The sequence below is a fragment of the Acanthochromis polyacanthus genome, chromosome 16 (genome assembly GCF_021347895.1).
Source record: "Acanthochromis polyacanthus isolate Apoly-LR-REF ecotype Palm Island chromosome 16, KAUST_Apoly_ChrSc, whole genome shotgun sequence".
Classification (NCBI taxonomy): Eukaryota; Metazoa; Chordata; class Actinopteri; family Pomacentridae; genus Acanthochromis; species Acanthochromis polyacanthus.
The window spans coordinates 8,465,367-8,490,565 of NC_067128.1; the positions used below are offsets into that span (position 1 = coordinate 8,465,367).

General features: G+C 38.7%; 1 protein-coding gene across 1 annotated transcript; it reads left to right on the forward strand.

Annotated features, from left to right (window-relative positions):
• The first annotated feature begins 1,398 nt into the window (after nt 1–1,398).
• Nucleotides 1,399–14,885, forward strand: prep (prolyl endopeptidase). The gene is given in 15 exon segments (XM_022189404.2): nt 1,399–1,606; nt 1,947–2,021; nt 3,073–3,136; nt 3,139–3,205; nt 3,325–3,455; nt 3,668–3,877; nt 4,479–4,600; nt 4,706–4,811; nt 5,094–5,285; nt 5,398–5,595; nt 7,435–7,538; nt 10,837–11,068; nt 11,745–11,876; nt 11,992–12,148; nt 14,343–14,885. Coding segments are annotated over 15 exon segments (2,223 nt in total). The 5' UTR covers nt 1,399–1,468; the 3' UTR covers nt 14,638–14,885.
• Nucleotides 14,886–25,199: the final 10,314 nt, after the last annotated feature.

Sequence of the window (25,199 nt, forward strand, 5' to 3'; positions counted from 1 at the left end):
CAGGACACTCTCTTTTCTCTCCCCTCACCAACAGACTCAAAAACAGACTCAAAATCCCCAATCTGTCAAATGCCTGCTCCCTCTCCCCTGAATGACAATAGAACATGCCAACAAGTGCCATATTCATGTGCACTAATCATGCATATAGTAGATCTCTAACCACAAACTGTTTCTACACTGTATATTTTGCTCTTATATTTCAGTTGTATGTACTTTTAGCACAAAAATATGGTTTTCATGCAGTACAGAGAGGAGAAGAACTGGCTTTGACATGACTATATCATCCATCCATTCTCTATACACCGGTTTATCCTCACTCGGGTCGCGGGGGTGCTGGAGCCTATCCCAGCGGACTTGGGCGAAAGCAGGGGACACCCTGGACCGTTCGCCAGTCTGTCACAGGGCTACATATACAGATGAACAATCACACTCACATTCATACCTACGGGCAATTAGGGTCATCAATTAACCTCAGCATATTTTTGGACTGTGGGAGGAAGCCGGAGTGCCCGGAGAAAACCCACGCATGCACAGGGAGAACATGCAAACTCCATGCAGAAAGATCCCAGGCCCAGGCCGGGATTTGTTGTTGTTTTGAATATCTTGATTTACTTTTGTGGCTTTTTTTTCTCACATGTCCAAAGTAAAATATTCATTCATTCATTCATTCAGTGTGTGTTAATATTGCCTTATAAGGTTTATTTTTAACCCTCTCGTCGTCCTGTGGGTCAAAATTGACTCGTTTTAAAGTTTGGAAATGTGGAAAAAATATAGATTTTCACAGTGAAACCTCTGATGTCCACATTTTCAACATTTTTGGGAAATCTTGAAACATTTTTTGGTGTAAAAAAAATAAATGTTAAAAATGTTTCTTAAAAACATTCACAAAAAAGGATTTTTTGTGAATGTTGATTTTTTTTGGTGAATGTTCTTAAAGAAAAAAGTTTTACTGATATATATGTAATCATTTTAGATATTTTTTAGGATTTTTTGGAAGATTTTTACTCAATTTCTGAAAGTATTTACAAGAATTTTATTGCCACATTTGGGGGATTTTTCTTAAAATAAAACTTTTAAGGGAAGCTTTTAAGGAATTATTGGAATTGCCTTCCTGAAGGTTTTGCAAACTTTTAGAAATTTAGGGAATTTTTTTGGTGAATTGTTGGATTTTTTTTTCAGACAAAGAAACTGTATTTTTGGTGCCCGTAAATGAGGACAACAGGAGGGTTAATGCTGCTATATGGAGAGTGCTAAACTGATTTTCATTGTTTTTGTAACAGTGACAATAAAGACCTATTCTATTCCATTGTATTCTATTGCAGGCTGTCTTACCACTTCCTGCCAACAGGGGGAATGTATAATCTGTGTTGAGCTCACAGCAGCCAACAGTGATTCTCTTCTCAGGGCTTCTTTGACTGTGTATAAGCAGCAGCATCTGTTCTGACAAAAGCTTCAGCGCTTTAAGTTGATGTTTTACTGTCGACAGAGAGTCTTATCCAAACCACTGTTTCACTCCCTGGCTCAGCTTTTTTTGTTTAGGAATTCCCGAAAACTGACCCCCAAAATGTCTTTTCAGTACCCCCAGGCTTTCCGTGACGAGGCAGTTGTAAGTAAATCTGGCTAAGCTTACTAGCCTAGCGTGCTAACAAGCCGGGATGCTTAATCATCATGCGTTTTTCATTCATTGGGAATGAGCGTTTTGCTTTGTTAGCATGCTAGTTAGCTTAGCCAGCTCTGTCAGACGAGACTCACAGTTTTGACAAATGCACAATTCAAAAGTACTTGTTTTAATTAAAGCTCGCAAGCTGACAGTTATTGTGCTGTTTGGTTAACTTCGATAGGCGGACTGGACTTGCTAGCTTGGCAGCTCAGGTCTGTTTTATTTCGCCACACCTAGCTAGTTTGACATTTTAACACCTGTCATTATTGTTTGTCCTTTCTCTCAGCTGGATGACTATCATGGCAGCAAAGTACCGGATCCATACAGCTGGCTGGAGGATCCTGACAGTGAAAAGACACAGGTAAACCCTCAAAATCACAATAAAATTATTTTATTTTTTTTCACAGGAATACATAATGTTGGAAAAAGTGGCATTGCAATGTGAGAAAACACAGGAGTTCATCCCAGACTAATGGCGGTGATGCATCTGCTCTAAAAAAACCCCAAAAAATCAAAATTGCTTTCTCATATGGTGCGACACTGGCAAAGACTTCCAAAAGTTTGCTTTGCTTTGGATGGCAATCAGATTTGGCTTTCTGGTGTTGATTTAAACTGTCAAACAAATATTTGTGTTGGGAAAGACACTGCTGAAAGAGCACTTGTTTCTGGTCAACGTCATCCTTTTTGCACCTGAGATATTTCCATACAACTGATGTTTTTTCCTTCTTAGTGTTTCTTTCATGTTTTTTGTTCCTTTTGCTGTTCATTTAGAAACAAAATTGGGTCTTCTGTAAAAACGTTGTCTTTCCCAGAATGCTTACATTGGCTTAAATCTAGCTTTTTCAGACAGACTTAGTCATGGAAAATGTGACTAGTCTGTGCTTTCTTTTCGTCTCAAGCAGCAAAGAAAAGGTTATGTCATGTTTTTAGTGAATTTGAATTACTTCACATTGAACGTGAAGTTCAATACTGAGACCATATATACTTAATTTAATCGTTTAATTTAATCATTCACAAACTGTAGACGTAAATGATCTCACTGCTACTATTAATTGACTCATACTTCTCTCCCTTTCATAGCTGTTTAATTTTCACCACTGTCACTCCATTTATAATATTATGAAAGTTACGATAAAGTACACTAGGATATGTAATTCATACCCATCACCTTTAAAGTTTTATCGATATTACCGAGGGCCTGTCCCAAGAACGCGGTTTACTGACTAATGTGGATAACGTTGCTGAGTCAAACTTGGAAATCTCTTGTGCCTGAACTCGGAAAGCACGTGTTCTGGTTTCGCTAATTAAAGGTAGATAGATCAGTATATCTGCTTCTTGGAAGTGGCTGCAGAGCCGACAATATGCCATCGTGTAAAATCTCTCCATGTTGGTGTTATGTCTTCTCCCACCAGGCTTTTGTCAGCGCTCAGAACCAGCTGACGTTGCCGTTTTTAGAGTGCTGTGAGGTGCGAGACCTTTCAAGGAGCGTATGACTGAGCTGTATGACTATCCCAAGTACAGCTGCCCCTTCAAGAGGGGAAGCAGGTGAGGCAACGGAATCTTTAAAGACATTTATCACGTTGCCAAATCTTTAAATCTGACACCACAGTAGCAATAACAAACCTAGTGCACTTGATCGACTCAGCAGGTGCTTGTCTTTGCAGGTACTTTCACTTCTACAACACAGGCCTTCAGAACCAGAGCGTGATGTACGTGCAGGAGAGCTTAGATGCTGAGCCCACAGTCTTCTTGGATCCAAACACATTTTCTGATGATGGCACAGTTGCCCTGCGAGGTATTAACAATGACTTTAATCAAACATTACTCTATTTTATTACTTTATAATGAGTATTTGGCTTAACTTTGTTGGAGCGACTAAATTTCGAATCTCTATGTCCAGAAATACCCTGCTATTTATAGCTTCCACACTAACGGCTAATTAAAGCATCATAATTTCTCAGATTGTTTTTGTTGACATTCTGGTTCTGTTCCATTCATAACTCCAAGGCTATGCATTCTCTGAGGACGGGGAGTATTTGGCGTATGGCACCAGCGCCAGCGGGTCCGACTGGGTGGAGATCCGCTTCCTGCGGGTGGACGGTGCCGTGCCTCTGGAGGACCGCCTGGAGCGAGTCAAGTTTAGCTGCATGTCCTGGACTCATGATGGGAAGGGCCTTTTCTACAATTCCTACCCTGACCAGGAGGGCAAAAGTGACGGTAAGGCATTTTGAAGTTGTAAATTGTGCTTTCGCTGCCGTGAATATCTCTCTGAAAAACTTTAAAAAAGAGAATAAAGTAAGAAATCAGTAAGTGAAACACACTTTTGAGAGTTAAGATTTTTCTTTTGTTTTCACCTCTTTTTGTTTAGTCTGAACCATATTCATTTTATTATTTATATGTATTTTATGGCTCCCCACACACCGCACAACACCACAGAGCAACACTATCAGATGTCGATGTAAAATGCACAAGGTCAGATGCTGAATACTGCTACACACAGGAAACTGATGCTGTTCTCTGTGTATGTCAAAATAAAAGCATTTGCCATTTGCAGAATGCATAAGAGATATCGATCCTTTCTCCAGCATCGTTCTTCAGTTCACCTTGCCACATTAATAATTATTTAAAAGTGCCTATATACCACAAAATCCCGTGATGTAGCGAAAAATCTACAATACCAAATGGAATTTAAAAATCTGCGATACTATGAGCGTGAAAAGTGAAACGCGATGTGGAGAGGGACCACTGTGTCTCACTTTTTTCTCCTCTTCTCTTCATCTTTCTTAATGATGGAACTAAATTGTGTTTCCTCTGTCAGGCACTGAGACCTCCACCAACCTGCATCAGAAGCTATACTTTCATGTTTTGGGGACTCCGCAGTCTGAGGACGTCCTGTGCGCCGAGTTTCCAGACCATCCTAAATGGATGAGTGGGGCTGAGGTATGCCTCAAGTATTTTGGCTTCGCTCTGAAATGCAATACTTAAGCAGACTGCACGTGTTAATTTATATTCAGGTAAAGTTTAGTAATGTCATATCTCTTTCAGGTATCGGATGATGGGCGCTACGTGCTGCTGTCTATTAGAGAAGGTTGTGATCCTGTCAACAGGCTGTGGTATTGTGACCTTCAGACCACTCCTCAGGGTATTACAGGTACATCGTACTTCTTTTTTCTTGCTGTGTGCTTGCAATTTTTTAAATCAACATTTTAACTCTTTATGTGGCATTATCTAAGAGAGCTTTTGAGACTTTAAGGAAAAGCAGCATTCTGCTTGTAGCTGTATGAATAGTGAAGTTGCTGAGTTTTTGTATATTTTTGTACTAGACTTAAAACAAAAAGATAACTGAATAGAAAATGTGTCCTTGAAAAAGTGGAATGAAACCCCATTTTGTCAGCCACAGTCACAACTGAAATGCTCGTCATTATTTGTTTAGGACTTTTGCCATGGGTGAAGTTAATCGACAACTTTGACGCGGAATACGAATACGTGACCAACGAGGGCACGTTGTTTACTTTCAAGACCAACCTGGACGCCCCACGTTACAGACTCATCAATATCGACTTTGCCTCTCCTGATCAGAGCAAATGGAAGGAGCTCATCCCTCAACACGACAAGGACGTTATCGGTGAGCTGCTGCAGCACTCAGGCCGTTCGAGTATTAAGATTTATACGCTGACACCAGACACAGATGTCAACTTCCTTCCTGTTGTGTTTCCTATTCCGTGTCTTCCTTGCAGTGTTCGCTACCTGTACATACTCCAGCTATCTATTTGTGTGTTTCCTCCATGACGTGAAGAATGTGTTGAAAATGTACCGTCTAAGCTCAGGGGAGGAGCTGAGGACCTTTCATCTCGACGTCGGCTCAGTGGTCGGCTTCACAGGAAGAAAACGGGACTCGGAGATCTTCTACTATTTTACTTCTTTCCTATCACCAGGTACTAGACTGCTAAAACATTGTTAGCGATGAGTATAATGAATCAGTTTGCGCAGTCAGAGATGCCATACTGTTAGTTTTAACCCTTGGATGCATGGCCAACCAATACCTACACTCTTCCATGGGTGGGGTCAAAAATGACCCAAATTGAAATCAATGCATTTTTGCAATAAACTTGAGACATTTCTTTCATGTTGGTTAGACATTATATATTTTGTTCAACAAAAGAGTATTTTCAGTTTTGATATGTTCTTTCTTCACTTTTAATTCAAATTTTATCACATAATCACTGAAACGGTATCAAAACATGTTTAATCTTCGTCTGTATTTTAAAACAGACGGAGGGACACATAAAGGAGGTTGATTTCCAGGCAGCCTGACATCGCCAGGTGGACAATAGTCTTGAGTCCTCTACATCTGAGATGTCAGATCCTGAGTCAATGCCTCCAATAGGCTCTTCATCCCATCCATCCATGATCATTTTTAGGGCAACGTCCACAGGGATCCTAGTTGGCTTCCTAGCAGCCATGTTGCCTTATGTTGAAAAGAAAAGGAAAAAACACGAGAAAAGACACTGTTTGAATGCACAAAACTATAAATCATTTGTAGCTTTGTAAGTAAATCTACGGGCATGCGCGCACACACACTCACACACCTCCACTCACATTCACACTTTTGTTACACTGTTATTACACAGTATGTTAGCTCACAGGATTGTTAGGTAAAAGTATTGTTAGCTAACACGAACACACACACACACACACACACACACACTAACCCATTAGGTAGCCTATTATATGATCATCGATTATTCAGTGGTGTATGTGTGTGTGAGAGAGAGAGTGTGTGTGTTTGTGTTAGCTAACAATACTTTAGCTATCAATCCTGTTAGCTAAGATACTGTGTAATAACAGTGCAACAACAGTGTATGAGTGTATGTGTGTGTGTGTACATGCGTGTGTGTGCGTGCGTACATGCATGTGTGCGTGCGTACATGCATGTGTGCGTGCGTGCATGCATGTGTGCGTGTGTGCATGTGTGTGTGTGATTGTGTTAGCTAACAATACTGTTTGCTAATAATAATGTTAGCTAACAGTATTGCTAGCTAACCACAAACTAGGCAACTTTCACAGATATTCACATAAAATTCACATATTCTGTCAATGAAAAATAAGTTCATAAATGGAGATAATACTTACATGTATAATGCTGTGCAAAAATGACCTCCTAGGTGGTGGGACTGCTGAAATCAGTTGTATGAGGGACAGTAAATGTTTATTTACACTCACAGTTGCCAAGAACCAATGTTAAGTGAAATATCCCATTGGAAATACTTGGGGTCATTTTTGACCCCGCCCATGGAAGAGTGGGGTACTGATACAGAAACTGAATTTTTTTTAAATTAATGAAAAAATGAATAAAAATGCAAATGGCATCATGTCACAAACATGTTTTATGAGGAATACCTGGAATATGAAAATATCAAAACTTTTAATCTTAAAGATATTAAGGAATAACAACCTCTGGGGTCAATTTTGACCCCACCTATGCATCCTAGGGTTAAAACTGTAAGAGAATTTAGACGTTAAGTGCTGCTAAATGAGATTGAAAAGGGACAATATCTAAGGCAGCCGACTGAGGAAAAAACTTGAGTAACCCATTATAAAATTAGGAACAATGTTTTAAAATGGTTGTATTACATTTGCTAATTTTCTTATTGAAGTACAGTTGTTTTAATTTCTGGGTTGTACAAAGTAGGTCCAAAGATGCAACGCTGTGTTCTGCCCCGAGGAGACTGTCCAACAGAATATGAAATGTTGTTTTTCCTTTCTGTTTCTAGCCATTATTTACCATTGCGATCTAACTAAGGAGCCACTGCAGCCCCACATTTTCAGAGAGGTCACCGTCAAAGGCTTCAACCCCTCCGACTACCAGACCACCCAGGTAAGTAGAACAGAGGCTGCCACTGTATGATATTTGTACACACAGTTTCCATGACTGCTTTTCTTTTCTTAATTACAGTAAAACAAACAAAAAAAAACAATTTGAGGGTGTTTTGAGGCTGTATGGCCTGCTGCTACTGCCGCTTGATCCGCTTAGACTAACAACTGAAACCTTTTCTTTCTCATATTTTTTCTTTGAAGTGCTCTCTTGGCTGGTTTTGACCAACTTTGCTGTCAGTTAGGGGTTATACTTTATTAAAGAAAGATCTTGTGTGTGTCATTGTGACATTACGAAAGGGATTTGTGCTGATAAGTGGGCGTATGTAAGGTTTAATGTATTATTGTTTACTGGCAAATACACACGTGGACAAAATTGTTGGTACCCCTCAGTTAAAGAAGGAAAAATTCACAATTCTCACTGAAATCACTTGAAACTCACAAAAGTAACAATAAATAAAAATTTATTGAAAATTAAATAATCAAAATCAGCCATCACTTTTGAATTGTTGATTAACATAATTATTTAAAAAAACAAACTAACGAAATAGGGCTGGACAAAAATGATGGTACCCATAACTTAATATTTTGTTGCACAACCTTTTGAGGCAATCACTGCAATTAAACGATTTCTGTATTTGTCAATGAGCGTTCTGCAGCTGTCAACAGGTATTTTGGCCCACTCCTCATGAGCAAACAGCTCCAGTTGTCTCAGGTTTGATGGGTGTCTTCTCCAAATGGCATGTTTCAGCTCCTTCCACATATGTTCAATAGGATTCAGATCTGGGCTCATAGAAGGCCACTTTAGAATAGTCCAACGCTTTTCTCTCAGCCATTCTTGGATGTTTTTGGCTGTGTGTTTTGGATCGTTGTCCTGTTGGAAGACCCATGACCTGCGACTGAGACCAAGCTTTCTGACACTAGGCAGCACATTTCTCTCCAGAATGCCTTGATAGTCTTCAGATTTCATCGTACCTTGCACACTTTCAAGACACCCTGTGCCAGATGCAGCAAAGCAGCCCCAAAACATTACTGAGCCTCCTCCATGTTTCACCGTAGGGACAGTGTTCTTTTCTTCGTATGCTTGGTTTTTGAGTCTATGAACATAGAGTTGATGTGCCTTACCAAAAAGCTCCAGTTTGGTCTCATCTGTCCAAAGGACATTCTCCCAGAAGCTTTGTGGCTTGTCAACATGCATTTTTGCAAATTCCAGTCTGGCTTTTTTATGAGTTTTTTTCAGCAGTGGTGTCCTCCTTGGTCGTCTCCCATGAAGTCCACTTTGGCTCAAACAACGACGAATGGTGCGATCTGACACTGATGTACCTTGGCCTTGGAGTTCACCTTTAATTTCTTTGGAGGTTGCTCTGGGCTCTTTGGATACAATTCCAACGATCCGTCTCTTCAATTTGTCATCAATTTTCCTCTTGCGGCCACGTCCAGGGAGGTTGGCTACTGTCCCGTGGGTCTTGAACTTCTGAATAATATGAGCCACTGTTGTCACAGGAACTTCAAGCTGTTTAGAGATGGTCTTATAGCCTTTACCTTTAAGATGTTTGTCTATAATTTTTTTTTCGGATGTCCTGGGACAATTCTCTCCTTCGCTTTCTGTTGTCCATGTTCAGTGTGGTACACACCTTTTCACCAAACAGCAGGGTGACTACTTGTCTCCCTTTAAATAGGCAGACTGACTGATTATGAGTTTGGAAACACCTGTGATGTCAATTAAATGACACACCTGAGTTAATCATGTCACTCTGGTCAAATAGTTTTCAATCTTTTATAGAGGTACCATCATTTTTGTCCAGGCCTGTTTCATTAGTTTGTTTTTTAAATAATTATGTTAATCAACAATTCAAAAGTAATGGCTGTTTTTGATTATTTAATTTTCAATAAATTTTTATTTATTACTTTTGTGAGTTTCAAGTGATTTCAGTGAGAATTGTGGGTTTTTCCTTCTTTAACTGAGGGGTACCAACAATTTTGTCCACGTGTGTATGTGGTTTAATAAGCAAATCTAATGCATGAGTAGTGTAAGTAATATCTGCAGGAAGAATAAAGCAAAGAGTAATGCATTCATTATGTGCAGCATCTGTGAACAGGAGCTGCGATTAGACATATTATAGACTTTGTTAAAAGCTCTCCAAAATTGCTGTACCTGTAGCGCAGAGAGGCTAAAGTGTTTTAAAATGAGGGTTTAGTTGAGTTTCCATGGATGAGATGCAACAAGATACACGGCGTAAATTATTCAGAATGTTGTGTTTCAGTTGCTCGAAACACAGCGTTTGCAACAGCCTCAGCAAACTTTGAGCTTGAAACTTTAAAACTGCACAGCAGCAGCATGCAGCATCGTCTGTACACAGGCTTGCATCACCCGAAAACGGAGCTTGTTTTCCTACCAGCTTTCATCATTAAAAAAGTACTAGATTGCTGGTGAAAAGGACAAGCTCAATGCCGACTTATCCTCCTGTGTGGCACAATGATGGGATACTGCTACCATGTCTGCATAAAACACACATGGATCATGGAAAAACTTCATCCCAGACCATCTCATAGTTTTTAGTGTTGTTGCACGTGTATATAATTAACACATGTAAAAAATCTGGAGTCATAGGTAACATTAGTTTTTGAATTAAAGATTCTTAACTCATGTTGACTTTGTCATCGTTTTCTTTGTGCCAATCTGAGGAGCAATGTTTGAAGTGTCCTATTAACCTGAGAAATAATGTAGTTTGTCCTGAAATTGCTGCAATCGGTGAATTGTAGCAGAATGTCACATGCAAATAAAGAAAAAAGGGACGCAATTTGATAGACGTTTTAAAACAAGTGGGCAAAAAAACAACGTAGGTCTTAAAACTTGATGCTGACACAGGGTCACTGTACATGACACCTGATAGAGAACTTACTGCAGTTGATAATGTACTGAAATCTTTTGACAAACTTGCAATGAATCAAATTCTGCAGACTCGGATAATACAAAACGAACCTGGTCTCTGGACGGTCGCCCACTTTTCCCAGTTGGTATTCCAGCCTTGGCTGAGCAGTAGGTCAAAATCAACACATCACATCACTGCTTCTGGAGTTACAGCATCTAAATCAGATTTATCGCTACATTTCTACTAAACACAGTGACCTCAGACATCCCACTATAAATGTGAAAATGTGCAGTCTTTATGGGAGTTCTTTTGTCCTAGCCTTTCTAAGACACGAGGACAGATAAAGAAGGTTACTGACCTTGACCTGTTCGTAATACAGGTTCAGTCGCCTTCGTTTCCCTGACTGTCGGTCTTTCTCTGTTTTTTCAGATCTTCTATCCCTCAAAAGATGGCACTGAAATCCCCATGTTCATTGTTCACAAGAAGGGTATCAAGCTAGACGGCTCCCATCCAGGCTTTCTGTACGGATACGGAGGCTTCAACATCTCCATCACGCCAAGCTACAGTGTTTCCCGCCTCATCTTTGTCAGACATCTGGGGGGAGTTCTGGCTGTTGCCAACATCAGAGGAGGGGGAGAGTACGGGGAGACCTGGCACAAAGGTGGGAGACTTTAGAAACCTAAGCTTGAATACAAACCTCATTTAAACGATGTAAACAAGGATTAAATGATGCTGCAGCCGCCTCTTTCTTTCCTTGCTCCAACATTTAGCAGCAATATAGGTTTTACCAGTTAAGTGTCATGTTCCTCCATGTTTTCGTTGTTTAAAGCCTCCTTCACTCATTGTGTTATTATTTATTTAGTTTTTACCTCTCCTGGATGTTCAACCTTTACTGTACAAAAAAAAGGTATAATCAAAGTTAACACTAAAATACAGTGTTCGAATTATTCTAGTGAAAGTTTCTCTGCGTGATTTGTGAACTACAGTTCATTTTGATTTAAAAAACTGAACAAATAGGTCACCTACACATGTATGATGTGGAACCTGCTTTGCACAAACTGCGAACTGTACTTCAGTTTTAGAGGATAAATAGTTAAAAATATGAGATGAAAAATATTTGCATATAGATGGATTCTGCATATTTCAATGAGAGCAGCGGCGTCTTTGTAAGTTTCTATCCAAGCAATTGAATCTTTTTATGGGGGAAAAAAACAAAATCAGACAATATTATTTTCAGCTGAATGTTTTTTTTATATCTTCAAACAGGCATGGAGGAATTTTTACAATCATAGCAGCACAAAACTTTCATTTACATGCTTTGTATTCTTCTCGTTAAGCTGGCATGTTGGCAAACAAACAGAACTGCTTCACGGACTTCCAGTGTGCAGCTGAATATCTCATCAAGGAGGGATACACTTCTCCTTCCAAACTGACTATAAATGGAGGTTCCAACGGAGGCCTGCTTGTAGGTGCGTGTTGTCCTCTTAGACTATTGTGCTCTAATTAACCCTCAAACTGTTTTGGTCCTGGCACATCTGCACAGTCTGTGATCTCCTGTGTCTGACGTTGTGTTTCCTCTCTCAGCGGCCTGCGTGAACCAGAGGCCTGAGCTGTTTGGTTGCGCTGTAGCTCAGGTAGGCGTCATGGACATGCTGAAATTCCACAAGTTCACCATCGGACACGCCTGGACCACAGACTTCGGCTGTTCAGAAGACAAAGAGCAATTTGAGTGGCTCATCAAGTAAGTGCTCTCTAGAGACTCTTGATTTGTTAATTAAACAGTCAACTGAATTCAGCTGCCCTCCTATAGTGAGTCTTTAGGTTCAAGCTGTGATAAGTTTTTCATTTTCATCTGCGCTTTGACACAGATTCTAATTTCGGATTCTAATTATTATCAAGGGCTTATTTATTTTCTGTCACGAACTGTGGTTGTCACTACTAATGAGGAGTCACCATAAATTTACTGCTTACAGACTTACTCCACCCAGCAGTATATATAGCGCTTTCTCAGTCTGTTAATTTAACGGCATTCTGTCAATCTGACATGGTCACTTTTCTCTTAACCCTTTACGCTTCAGTGCGTCGTAGGTGTACCGCCGGCGGTACACCTACTAATTTGCATAGGAATTTCAAGAATGTCCGATGGCTGCAAACCCGATTATACAAACACTATATGCCGATGGAAAGCTTAGATTCTCATGAATCCGCCGGTATAAACCACTTTCAGATGTGATTACCACAGCGGGTGAGAAAAACACATTTGTCCGACAAAAACAAATATCCATCCATCCGTTCTCTATACACGGCTTCAACGCACACAGCGTGACTCACATTTCCGGGTTCATTATTACACACAGAAAAAAAGATTCCACAAAAAACGGCCATAATCCAACCTTTTACATCCAGACAACACAAGCCAGTAAACTATTTTGTCCAAAACATGTCCTGAAGTCGGTATAAAATCCACGAATTGGTCATTTTCAAGGAAATGCACCTCACGATGTGCGTCCAATATTCCCTGTATTTTTCGTCATTTTTTTAATTTAAAAATAGAATATTAGCGATTTTTTTTGTACTGAAAACGGCTGGAATTGACTGAAGCTTAAAGGGTTAATATCCCTCATGTCTTCAGCTACAGTGCGCATGTGCTATTTGTCATGCCTGCAATACCAACCCTAAAAAAGTTAAATAGATTTTATTTCTTGGAAATTTCTCAAAACTTTCCTGGATTTTTCATACAGTGTTCTGGTAACGTTATCAGAATTTTCAAGGAATTCTATTTTATGGAGTTTCTTTAAATTTCAAGGAATTTTATGGAAATTTTGCAGGAATTTTGTGGAATTTTGCAGGAATTTTTCCTAAAATTTTATGGAAGATTTCCATGAGTTCTATGGGAATTTTCCTGAAATTTTGTGGGGGGTTTTCCTTGATTTTTACGGAAATGTTATGTAAATTTTCCAGGAATTTTTTTGGAAAGTTTTCTGAAACTTTCCAGGATTTGAATAGAAATTTTCCCCAATTTTTCTACAGATTGTGTGGAAAATTTCCAGAAATTTTCCCAAAGTTTGTGGGAACTTTATGGTATTTGTTCCAGGAATTATATGGGAATTTTCTGAAATTTTATTGAAAGTTTCCTAGAATTTTATACCAAATTTTAAGAGAAATTTTTCACAATTTTGTGGAAATTCAGGTTTAAAAAAAACAACAACTTTTCATCAGCATGCATGGTGGATTAATAGTTGTGGGAATGCTGAACCAAAATAAGGAGATGGGGTGACCAACCAAAAAAGTAGATAGCACCAGTGCTACCAGTGGAAAAGGTAGTCTGAAGCTCTGCTCGTATTGCTTCATAACACTCGACCTTTGCTGCTTCTGCATGTCTATCGGTTTGTCTAACTGGTTACTAGTTTCTTTCCAGTAAGATTAATGTCACAACTTCGTAGATAAGCTATTAGGCTGCTCATTCAGAAATGAAACTGAGATGTTCAGATGCCGTTAGATAACAAGGCAGGATGTCAGAAAGGGGCTTCAATTACACATGTAATTCCAAGAGTATGTGTTGATTTCATTATCTACTATAAATTAGAGTTCTGACTAAACTGAGGCTTGAGAACTGAGAAAGGGTTAGGATCAGGCAGTTGTTCTGAACAACTTAACTTACGCACAAATTAATAAATAACTGTTTGATTACATATACCTAAATTTTATTCCACTTGGCCGTGACTATTACTAGAAAAACAATTAGTTGATTACCTGATCATTCTAACATTAGATCCATTATAGTGATAAAATAAGTTTCTGTGTCAATGACAGTTTTTCTTTGTCACGTAGGATATTAAGTTAAATACTTTGTGGGTTAGAACTGAATGTTAGATTAGCAAAAGGAATTTAAAGTCATGCATTGTCATTACACTTCCGTCGCTCCTCTCTCTCAGGTACTCTCCACTTCATAACATCCGCGTCCCAGAAGGCAACGGAGTCCAGTACCCAGCAGTCCTCCTGCTGACCGGGGACCACGATGATCGGGTGGTGCCTCTCCACTCCCTCAAATACATCGCCACCCTGCAGCACATCGTGGGCCGCAGCGGCAAGCAGTCAAACCCCCTCTTCATTCTAGTGGACACAAAGTCGGGCCACGGTGCCGGAAAGCCCACCAGTAAGGTCATCCAGGAGGTGGCTGACACCTACGCCTTCATCGCTCGCTGTCTCAACATCTCCTGGGTCAAATAACCTGCCCGTTAAAGCGTGTGTTATGTTTAGTTTTTCTCTGCTCAAATCGTCTTTAGAATACTGTTCATACCAGCTGTTGACACTTTTTTTATAGCACCAACACTTAGCACAGAACTCGTATTTACCCAGCCACCATTACGATATCTCTTTTTGTTTTGTTGTCTTTTTTTGTGCTGATGTACGTTTGTCCCTCCCTCCCCTCTCAGCATGAGTCTGTAACATTACAGACTCTCTCAACAATAAGCCAACATGCAGCACTCAACAGTTAATATATTGTAGGCCATGTTTGTAGTTCAATGTAAAGGGAGGGACAGCCTTTGCTATTACAGTCCAGTATTCCGCCAATCAGCCGTTAAAGTCATGAGGTGAAAATGGGGGTGGGAGTGGGGGTGGGGGTGGGGGGGTGGGAGCGTAATTGAAGATCGTTCCTGTGTCCTCTGGTTGTTTTCCGACAAGATGCATATTATTTATTTCTCGTTCGTGCGCACGTTGGAGGCTGTCGGAGGTCGAATGATATCAGCATGTGCAAGTCTGATGTGGCAGTATTGTGTAAATGATGGTACCACAAGTTAGCTGCATTGCTGTGGGCGTGAGTCAGGAAACTTGCAAAAAACATTAAAAATGAAAACACTTTGCATTGTGTGCGTGTGTGAATGTGTGTGTACATGTCAGTCCCAACATTTCTTTCAGACTGATGATTTCTACCTCTTGACTTGTGCTGATTGTTTACCTTTTTAAAGGGAGCAAAACACAATGCCACAACTACAATAAACAACTTTTTAAACAATTATTTTTGTTGTCTTTTATTCAGAAATCCAAGCTTTTGACGTTTTTGTGACATTTTGGACGGCATACTAAACTATGACTTTTTGTCAAATTTGGACAAGTATACTAAAATGTGACATTTTTGTGAGATGTTGGACGACATACTAAACTATGACAGTTTTGACATATTTTGTACAACAGTCAAAATTCTGACATTTTTGTCATATTTTGGATGACAGAATAAACTAGGATGTTTTTCTCATATGTTGAGCAACATACTAAACTATGACGTGATTTTTTTTATGTCATATTTTGAAGGACATAAACTATGACATTTTTCTCATTTTTGGATGACATAAAACTGATGTTTTAGTGACATTGTTGACAACGTACTAAAATATGACGTTTCGGTCATATTTTGGGCAACATACGAAACTGATGTTTTTGTCATTTTTTTGTATGACAAACTAAGCCAGGACGTTTTTGTCATGTGTTTGATGACATACTAAACTGTGATGTTTTTGTCATATTTTGGACGACATACTAAACTATGATGTTATTTGTCAATTTTCGACCGACATACTAAACTGAGACATTTTATGTCCGTTTTCGGACAACACACTAAACTATGACCACGAGCTGGAATCGAACGCCGGCTGCTGTGTTGGAGACCAGCCCCTACCAAGGTTCGTCTGCTTAACCCATTGAGCTATACAGGCAGATAAAACTGCTACGTTTAAGTGACAATTTGGACGACATACTAAACTATGATGTAATTGTCACATTTTCAGACGACATACTAATCTATGAAGTTTCTTGTCCATTTTCAAACGACATACTAAACTAAGATGTTTTTGTCCATTTTCGGACCAAAAATGACATTTTTTGTCCATTTTCGAATGACATACTGAACTATGACATTTGTAGTCCATTTTCTGACAGCATACTAAACTGCGACCACGAGGTGGAATCAAACACCGGCTGTTATGTCGGAGACCAGCCCTTACTAAGGTTCGTCTGCTTAACCCATTGAGCTATACAGGCAGGTAAAGCTATTATGTTTAAGTGACAATTTGGACGACATACTAAACTATGACGTTATTGTGACATTTTCGGACGATATATTAAACTTACGTTTTTGACCATTTTCGGACGACATACTAAACTATGACATTTCTTGTTCATTTTCGGACGACATACTAAACTATGACTTTTTTGTCCATTTTTGAACGACATACTCAAGTATGACGTTTTTGGCCATTTGCTGAAAACAATTATGTTTTTTTTCCATTTTCGGATGACATACTCCACTATGAAGTTTTTTTGTCCATCTTTGGGCGACATACTAAACTATGAGGATTTTTGTCCATTTTCAGACGACATACTGAACTATGACGTTTTTTGTCCATTTTCGGACGACACAATAAACTATGACGTTTTTGACCATTTTCGCACGACATACTAAACTATGACATTTCTTGTTCATTTTTGGATGCCATATTAAACTATGAAATTTTTTCTTCATTTTGGGACAACATACTAACCCATGACGTTTCTTGTCCATTTTCGGACGACATACTAAACTATGACTTTTCTTCATTTTGAGACGACATACTATACAATGACGTTTTTTGTCCATTTTCGACTAAAATACTAAACTAAGACGTTTTTTGTCCATTTTCGGACCAAAAATGATGTTTTTTGTCCATTTTCGGACGACATACTAAACTATGACGTTTGTAGTCCATTTTCAGATGACTTACTAAACTGTGACGTTTCTTGTCCATTTTTGGATGACATACTAAACTAAGACGCTTTTTGGCCATTTTCGGACGACATACTAAACTATGACGTTTTTGGCCATTTTCTGACAAAAAATGATGTTTTTTGTCCATTTTCGGATGACATGCTCCACTATGAAGTTTTTTGTCCATCTTCGGACAACGTACTAAACTATGATGTTTCTTTGACCATTTTCGGACGACATACTTAAAGCTGCTGTCCGGAGTTCCCGTTTGTTTTCAATTTATGTATCATTTTTTAACAAAGCTTAAATGTGTTAGTCTAGTTTTATACTATAATATAAAGTTAGTATAACGCGATATGAAAATTTATTCCTGAGCTCTGCCTTCCTCTCATAGACCCCCATGTTATTCCAAAAAGCGCCGGTTGCTGCCGACCAATCAAGTTCGAGCTTCAGCTTTGTCATGCTGTCAATCAACGGTTACGCGCACAGCAAGCAAGCCCATGCAGAGGTGGGCGAGCTTCGCACTACGCAACCGCGCGCACACTTGTTTTGTTTGTGGAGGAGAGAGCATCAGGGCTCAGCAACTTCCAGAAAAGTTACCAATCCCACGGCTTGTCAGGCCAAGAGACTGCAGGACGTTTTTTGGCTCGGGGTGCTCGCGTCGCTCCCCGACCACAGCCTCCATAGCCCGGCTGACGGCTTCGTTTAGATGCCGTGGTCGGGGTGCTCGCCTCGCTCCCCGACCACAGCCTCCATAGCCCGCCTGACGGCTTCGTTTAGATGCCCGACCTCTGGAGGAAGATGTTGGGCCGTCTGGGACATACTCTTCGTCAGAGGAGTCATGCAATTCTGAACTCTAGATTGAAATAAATAAACAATGTAACACATATACACGCGTAAATGCACTAAGTTTGATAAACAATGTCATCGAGAGGGATACACGAGTGTAATCACATATTGAAACTTTACTAGTTCGTCCAAGCAGATTCATGTTATTTTGGTATTAGGACAAGTTAGACTCAATACAGCATTCTAACGTAATTCCTTTATTATTTACTAAATGTACTAAATGTAGAAGAGTGGAAAACAGCAAAACAGGCGAGATGTCTGAGGTCCTCTGGTGCTGGGTTTTTAACGATACCACAAGTTAGAACTAGAACACACGGGGAGGCGGCATTCAGTTATTATGGCCCCTGATTGTGAAACACCCTTCCAGAGAACCTCAGGGCCGCAGAGAAAGTTGATGTTTTTAAAAAGAGGCTCAAGACCGATCTTTTTAATCAGGCTTTTAACTGACTGATTTTAATTCTTTATAATTTCTTAATCTGACTTTTATTCTTACATTTTTATTCTTAGACTTTTTATTATTATTTTATGTATAAATTTTTACTTTATACATTCTTTTCCCTTATCTCAGTCTTAGCTTCCATACCTTTTATTTATTTATTGATGTATTTATTTTTTACTATTTTTTATTTATTTATTTGTTTTACTATTTTAGTCCCTCGTTTCTCCAGTGTTTCCTCCTGGAGGCCTACCACACCTGGAGTTGATTCTGGTCCACTGATGGGGGTGCTGGCCCGTGGATGGCCCTGGCCCGGGTGGCTGGAGAGCTCTACACCTTCGTGTGGAGCCTCTTGTCTGCCTGGGCTGGGGTGGTCCTTGTGTCGGCGCCCCTGCAGTCATGGTCCAGGACTCCATTCGGTGTGTGTGGCCCCCACAGGTGGCTTCTTCCTCACTTTGGATTTCGGTGCCCAGCCATGTCTCCTCTATTTCTCCTTAATGACAGATGGTGTATGTGGGTGTGTGTATGTCAGTATGTTTGTGTGTGTGGGTATGTATGTCTGTTCGTATGTCTACGTATGTGTGTGAATGTATATGTGATTGTGTATCTGTGTGTATATTTGTTGGAGGGTGGAAGGTTTCGGGTTTTTCACAGTGTTTTATATTGTGTTGTTTTTGTTTTTATCCTCTGTGAGGCACTTTGTGTTACTCTATTGTATGAAAAGTGCCATATAAATAAAGTTGATTTGATCGATTTGATTTGATTTGAGATGCTGCAGCACTCCGGGCACTTCTCTCATGTACTGCGCGTGTGCACAAATAAAGGGGCGAAATCAGAGGGAGGGAGGGTGGGACCACCAGTGTTTTGGGAGACGCTGCAATTCAAACTCCGGACAGCAGCTTTAAATATGACGTTTTTGTCCATTTTCGGAGGACATAATAAACTATGACATTTTTGGACCAAAAGCGACGTTTTTTGCCTATTTTCGGACGACATACTAAACTATGACATTTTTTCTTCATTTTTGGACGACATACTAAATTATGACGTTTCTTGTCCATTTTCAGACGACATACTAAACTATGACTTTTTTGGATGACATACTAAAGCATGACTACAGGCAAGAATCAAACCCAGGCTGCTGTGTTGGAGACCAGCCACTACCAAGGATCACCTGCTTAACCCATTGAGCTATATGCGTGTCTAAAACTATGACGTTTAAGTGACAATTTGGATGACATACAAAACTACGACGTCACATTTTCAGACGACATACTAAACTATGACGTTTCTTGTCCATTTTCGGACGACATACTAAACTATGACGTTTTTTTGTCCATTTTTGGACGACATTCTATACTATGACGTTTTTGTCCATTTTCGGACGACATACTAAACTGTGACTTTTTTTCTTCTTCTAAACTTCGGTTCAATTAACTTCCTGACTTCATCAGTGAACAAGCATGGACCCTGCCCGACAGAAACGCAGGAGGGACGCTGCTATAGGCCTAGACTGCTGGGGGACTTCTCTTGACGCACTGAGCCCTTCTCTATCTACCTTTACATTTAATATGTATACCGTTATTGCAGTACATTCACTCTGTTTTCCCCTGTGCTATTTCTCCGAGTGTCCCTGGTCCCAGAGCTGGATGCTTCAGTTCTGCGGTTGATGTTCCACCAACTGGTCCAGTCTCCACCATGTCCACTGTGGGATGCTGCTGATGACCTTCCTCCAGCCCTCCGCTTCCAACTCCCTTTTTCCACCAGTCAACTCTGCATCGCCTTCACTGTACTTGTTATGCTAACTTACATACTGTTTGAATTTTACTGCTAGCTATATATGGAGTATGTTTAATGTCAGAGCCGTACATCATAAGAGTAAACTATGACTCAGTTTCAATGTTAGCTTATACTTTGTTTGTGTCACATATCCTGTCATACATGTATCCAAATGTGTGTTGTGTTTTCCTTGCTTTCCCACCCCTCCCTCTTCTCCCATCCCTCCCCCTTGCCCTCTTCTGTCCTTCTCAACCCGCCCGGCCAGCAGGCAGATGGGTCCCCCCCTATTTAGAGCCAGGTTCTGCTCGAGGTTTTTTTCCCTGTTAAAAGGATGTTTTCCTTGCCACTGTCACTTTTGGGCTTGCTCTGGGGGTCACGTATATGGGTTCTGTAAAGTGTCTTGAGACAATTTGACTGTAATTGACGCTATATAAATAAAATTGAATTGAATTGAATTGAATTCATTTTCGGACGACATACTAAACTGTGACGTTTTTGTCCATCTTTGGACGACATAGTAAACTATGACGTTTTTGTGCATTTTCGGACCACATACTAAACTATGACGTTTGTAGTCCATTTTCAGAGGACTTACTAAACTAGGACGTTTCTTGTCCATTTTCAGACAAAAAGTGATGCTTTTTGTCCATTTTTGAATGACATACTAAACTATGACATTTTTTTCTTCATTTTCGGACGACATACTAAACTATGACGTTTTTTGTCCATTTTCGGACGACATACTTAAATATGACGTTTTTTGTCCATTTTCGGAGGGCATAATAAACTATGACGTTTTTGTCCATTTTTGGACCAAAAGCGACGTTTTTTTGCCTATTTTCGGACGACATACTAAACTATGACATTTTTTCTTCATTTTTGGATGACATACTAAATTATGACATTTTTTCTTCATTTTTGGATGACATACTAAATTATGACGTTTCTTGTCCATTTTCGAACGACATACTAAACTATGACATTTTTTGTCCATCTTCGGACGACATACTAAACTATGACATTTTTTTTCTTAATTTCAGACGACATACTAAACTATGATGTTTCTTGTCCATTTTCGGACGACAGGCAAGAATCAAACCCAGGCTGCTGTGTTGGAGACCAGCCCCTAACAAGGATCGCCTGCTTAACCCATTGAGCTATACACGTGTCTAAAACTGTGATGTTTAAGTGACAATTTGGACGACATACTAAACTACGACGTCACATTTTCGGACGATATACTAAACTTTGACATTTTTGACCATTTTTGGACGACATACTAAACTATGACATTTTTTCTTCATTTTCGGACGACATACTAAACTATGACGTTTCTTGTCCATTTTCGGACGACATACTAAACTATGACGTTTCTTGTCCATTTTCGGACGACATACTAAACTATGACATTTTTTTCTTCATTTTCGGACGACATACTAAACTATGACATTTTTTCTTCATTTTCGGACGACATACTTAAATATGATGTTTTTTGTCCATTTTCGGAGGACATAATAAACTATGACTTTTTTCTTCATTTTCGGACGACATACTAAACTATGATATTTTTTCTTCATTTTCGGACGACATACTAAACAGTGATGTTTTTGTCCATTTTCGGACGACATACTAAAATATGACGTTTTTGTCCATTTTCGGACGACATACTAAACTATGACGTTCCTTGTCCATTTTCGGACGACATACTAAATTATGATGTTTTTTGTCCATTATCGGACCACATACTCAACGATGACATTTTTGTCCATCTTCGGACGAGATACTTAACTATGACATTTTTTTCTTCATTTTCGGACGACATAATAAACTATGACTTTTTTCTTCATTTTCGGACGACATACTAAACTATGATATTTTTTCTTCATATTCGGACGACATACTAAACAGTGACATTTTTGTCCATTTTCGGACGACATACTAAAATATGACATTTTTGTCCATCTTCGGACGAGATGCTTAACTATGACATTTTTTTCTTCATTTTCGGATGACATACTAAACTATGACGTTTCTTGTCCATTTTCGAACGACATACTTAAATATGACGTTTTTTGTCCATTTTCGGAGGACATAATAAACTATGACTTTTTTCTTCATTTTTGGACGAAATACTAAACTATGACGTTTCTTGTCCATTTTCACACGACATACTAAACTATGACTTTTTTCTTCATTTTCGGACGACATACTAAACTATGACGCTTTTTGTCCATTTTCGGATGACATACTAAACTAAGACATTTTTTGTCCATCTTCTTTTGACATACTTAACTATGACATTTTTTGTCCATTTTCGAACGACATACTAATCTATGATGTTTCTTTGTCCATTTTCAGATGACATACTAAACGATGACGTTTTTGTCCATCTTCAGACAACATATTAAACTATGACAATTTTTTCTTCATTTTCGGACGACATACTAAACTATGACGTTTCTTGTCCGTTTTCGGACGAAATACTATACTATGACATTTTTATCCATTTTCGTATGACATACTGAAATATGACATTTTTGTCCATCTTCGGACAACATACTAAACTATGACGTTTTTTGTCCATTTTCGAACAACATACTAAACGACGACATTTTTTGTCCATTTTCGGACCAAAAATGACATTTTTTGTTTTGGACCAAAAATGACATTTTTTGTCCATTTTTTGTCCATGACATTTTTTTCTTCATTTTCGGACGACATACTAAACTATAACGTTTCTTGTCCATTTTCGGACGACATACTAAACTATGACATTTTTGTCCATCCTCGGACGACATACTAAACTTTGACATTTTTTCTTCATTTTTGGACGACATACTAAACTATGACATTTTTTCTTCATTTTTGGACGACATACTAAACTATGACATTTTTTCTTCATTTTTGGATGACATACTAACCTATGACGTTTTTTCTTCATTTTTGGAAGACATACTAAACTAAGACATTTTTTGTCCATCTTCTTTTGACATACTTAACTATGACGTTTTTTGGCCATTTTCGGACCACATACTAAAACTATGACGTTTTTGTCAATTTTTGGACCAAAAGCGATGTTTTTTTTTTCCAATTTTCGACCGACATATTAAACTATGACGTCTTTTGTCCATTTTCAGACGACATACTAAACTATGACATTTTAGTGACATTTTTGACGACATTCTAAACTATGATGCTTTTTTTCAAGTTTTGGATGACATACTTAACTATGACATTTTTTGTCATCTTTTTGATGACATCCTAAACTATAACATTTTGGTGATATTTCAAACGACATTCTAAACTAAGACATTTTTACACATCTTTTGGACAACATGCTAAACTCTGACTTTTTTGTCATATTTTGGATGACATGCTAAACTTTGATGTTTTGGTGACATTTTGGATGACATAGTAAACTATGACATTTTATTGATATCTTGGACGACAAGAATTCTGACATTTTTGTAATTTTGTGGATGACATACGATACTATGACGTTTTTGTCATGTTTTGGACGACATACCAAACTATGACATTGTTGACATATTTTGGACGACATACTAAACTATGACATTTTGGTGACATTTTGGATGACATAGTAAACTGACGTTTTTGTCATACTTGGACGACATACCAAACTATGACATTTTACAGATATTTTGAACGACATACCAAACTATGACATTTTACTGATATTTTAGACGACATACTAAAGTATGACATTTGTAATCCATTTAGGAAGATATGATCATGAGCAGATAACTGACACTGTTCACTTGTCATGGTCAGTGTGACGCCGTGCCTGCAGTTATATCTCGCAATGGGAAATTTTTAACAAATCTGTGGATCCAGATTATAAGCCACATCACTCTTTAAAATTTAAAGAGGTGCTCCTTTTGTGTTTTCTGACTTCACTTTAAAATTTCATCCAAATCCATTTGTCCATTTCTGAGTAATATTTCACACTGACAGACTCACAGACAACCGTTCACCAATCGTCACATCACTCTGCCATTCCTTCACGGTGTCATTATTTATTACAAGATAATCCTGGACTCCAAACAAAAAAAATCTGTTCTTGTTTTGAGTTGAAGTATAAAAAAATAAGACATGCAAGATTTCAGTTTTCAGTCAGTTTTATTTGGTACAAATTTCTAATTTTGTGACAGTTATTATTTACAGATGAGAATGGGAAGTGAGAGTAACAAGGCCGCTTCTGTTGTTTCAGAGACCGAGTGAAAAAAAAAGAGAATTTCCACCAGGGGGCAGTCACTATAAATGTGACCTGCAGCAGCAGCAGACAATGAGGGTGGTCTGACACAGGGCCCCACAGGGATTACTCAACATACATGTTACATGTTTAAGAAGGCCTCTGGTATCCCACTTTCATGTTTACGAAGGAAAACGTCTGACACATCACACTGACTTTAGAAAGTCTCCTCTTAAACATGCCACATCCTCAATTTGAGTATCTCTTTCAGCATATTTGATAAATAGGTATTAAATTCACAAAAACATGAAGGCTGAAAGTAGAGCTTAAGGCAAACATTTACATGAACACTGGATTTAATTAATTTCAAATACATCACTTCCAATTTGATTTCACTGCATAAACAAAACATTAAAAGTTTTATTTCCACACAATTTACATGTTTAAAAACACAAAATAACTGACTAAACAACTCACAATTGTAAAGCATTCAGTAGTCATATTTTTGTTCTAATTTCTGTCCTTTAATTTTTATGTTATTTTCATAAAATTAAAAGTTTCAAAGCGTTCAGGCCACTTGAGAAATGCCAGTTGGGCCTAAACAGCAACTACAACAACATTAACCAAAAAGGAAAACTCCTTACAGAATAATCACGTCTCTGAACTTAATGAATTGATTTATTTACAGTGTTTAGGCCGTTTAAAGTCTTCATAAAGCACCCAAAAATTCTAAAAAGTAACAAAGAAATACTTGAGTTTTTTTTTTCCATTGG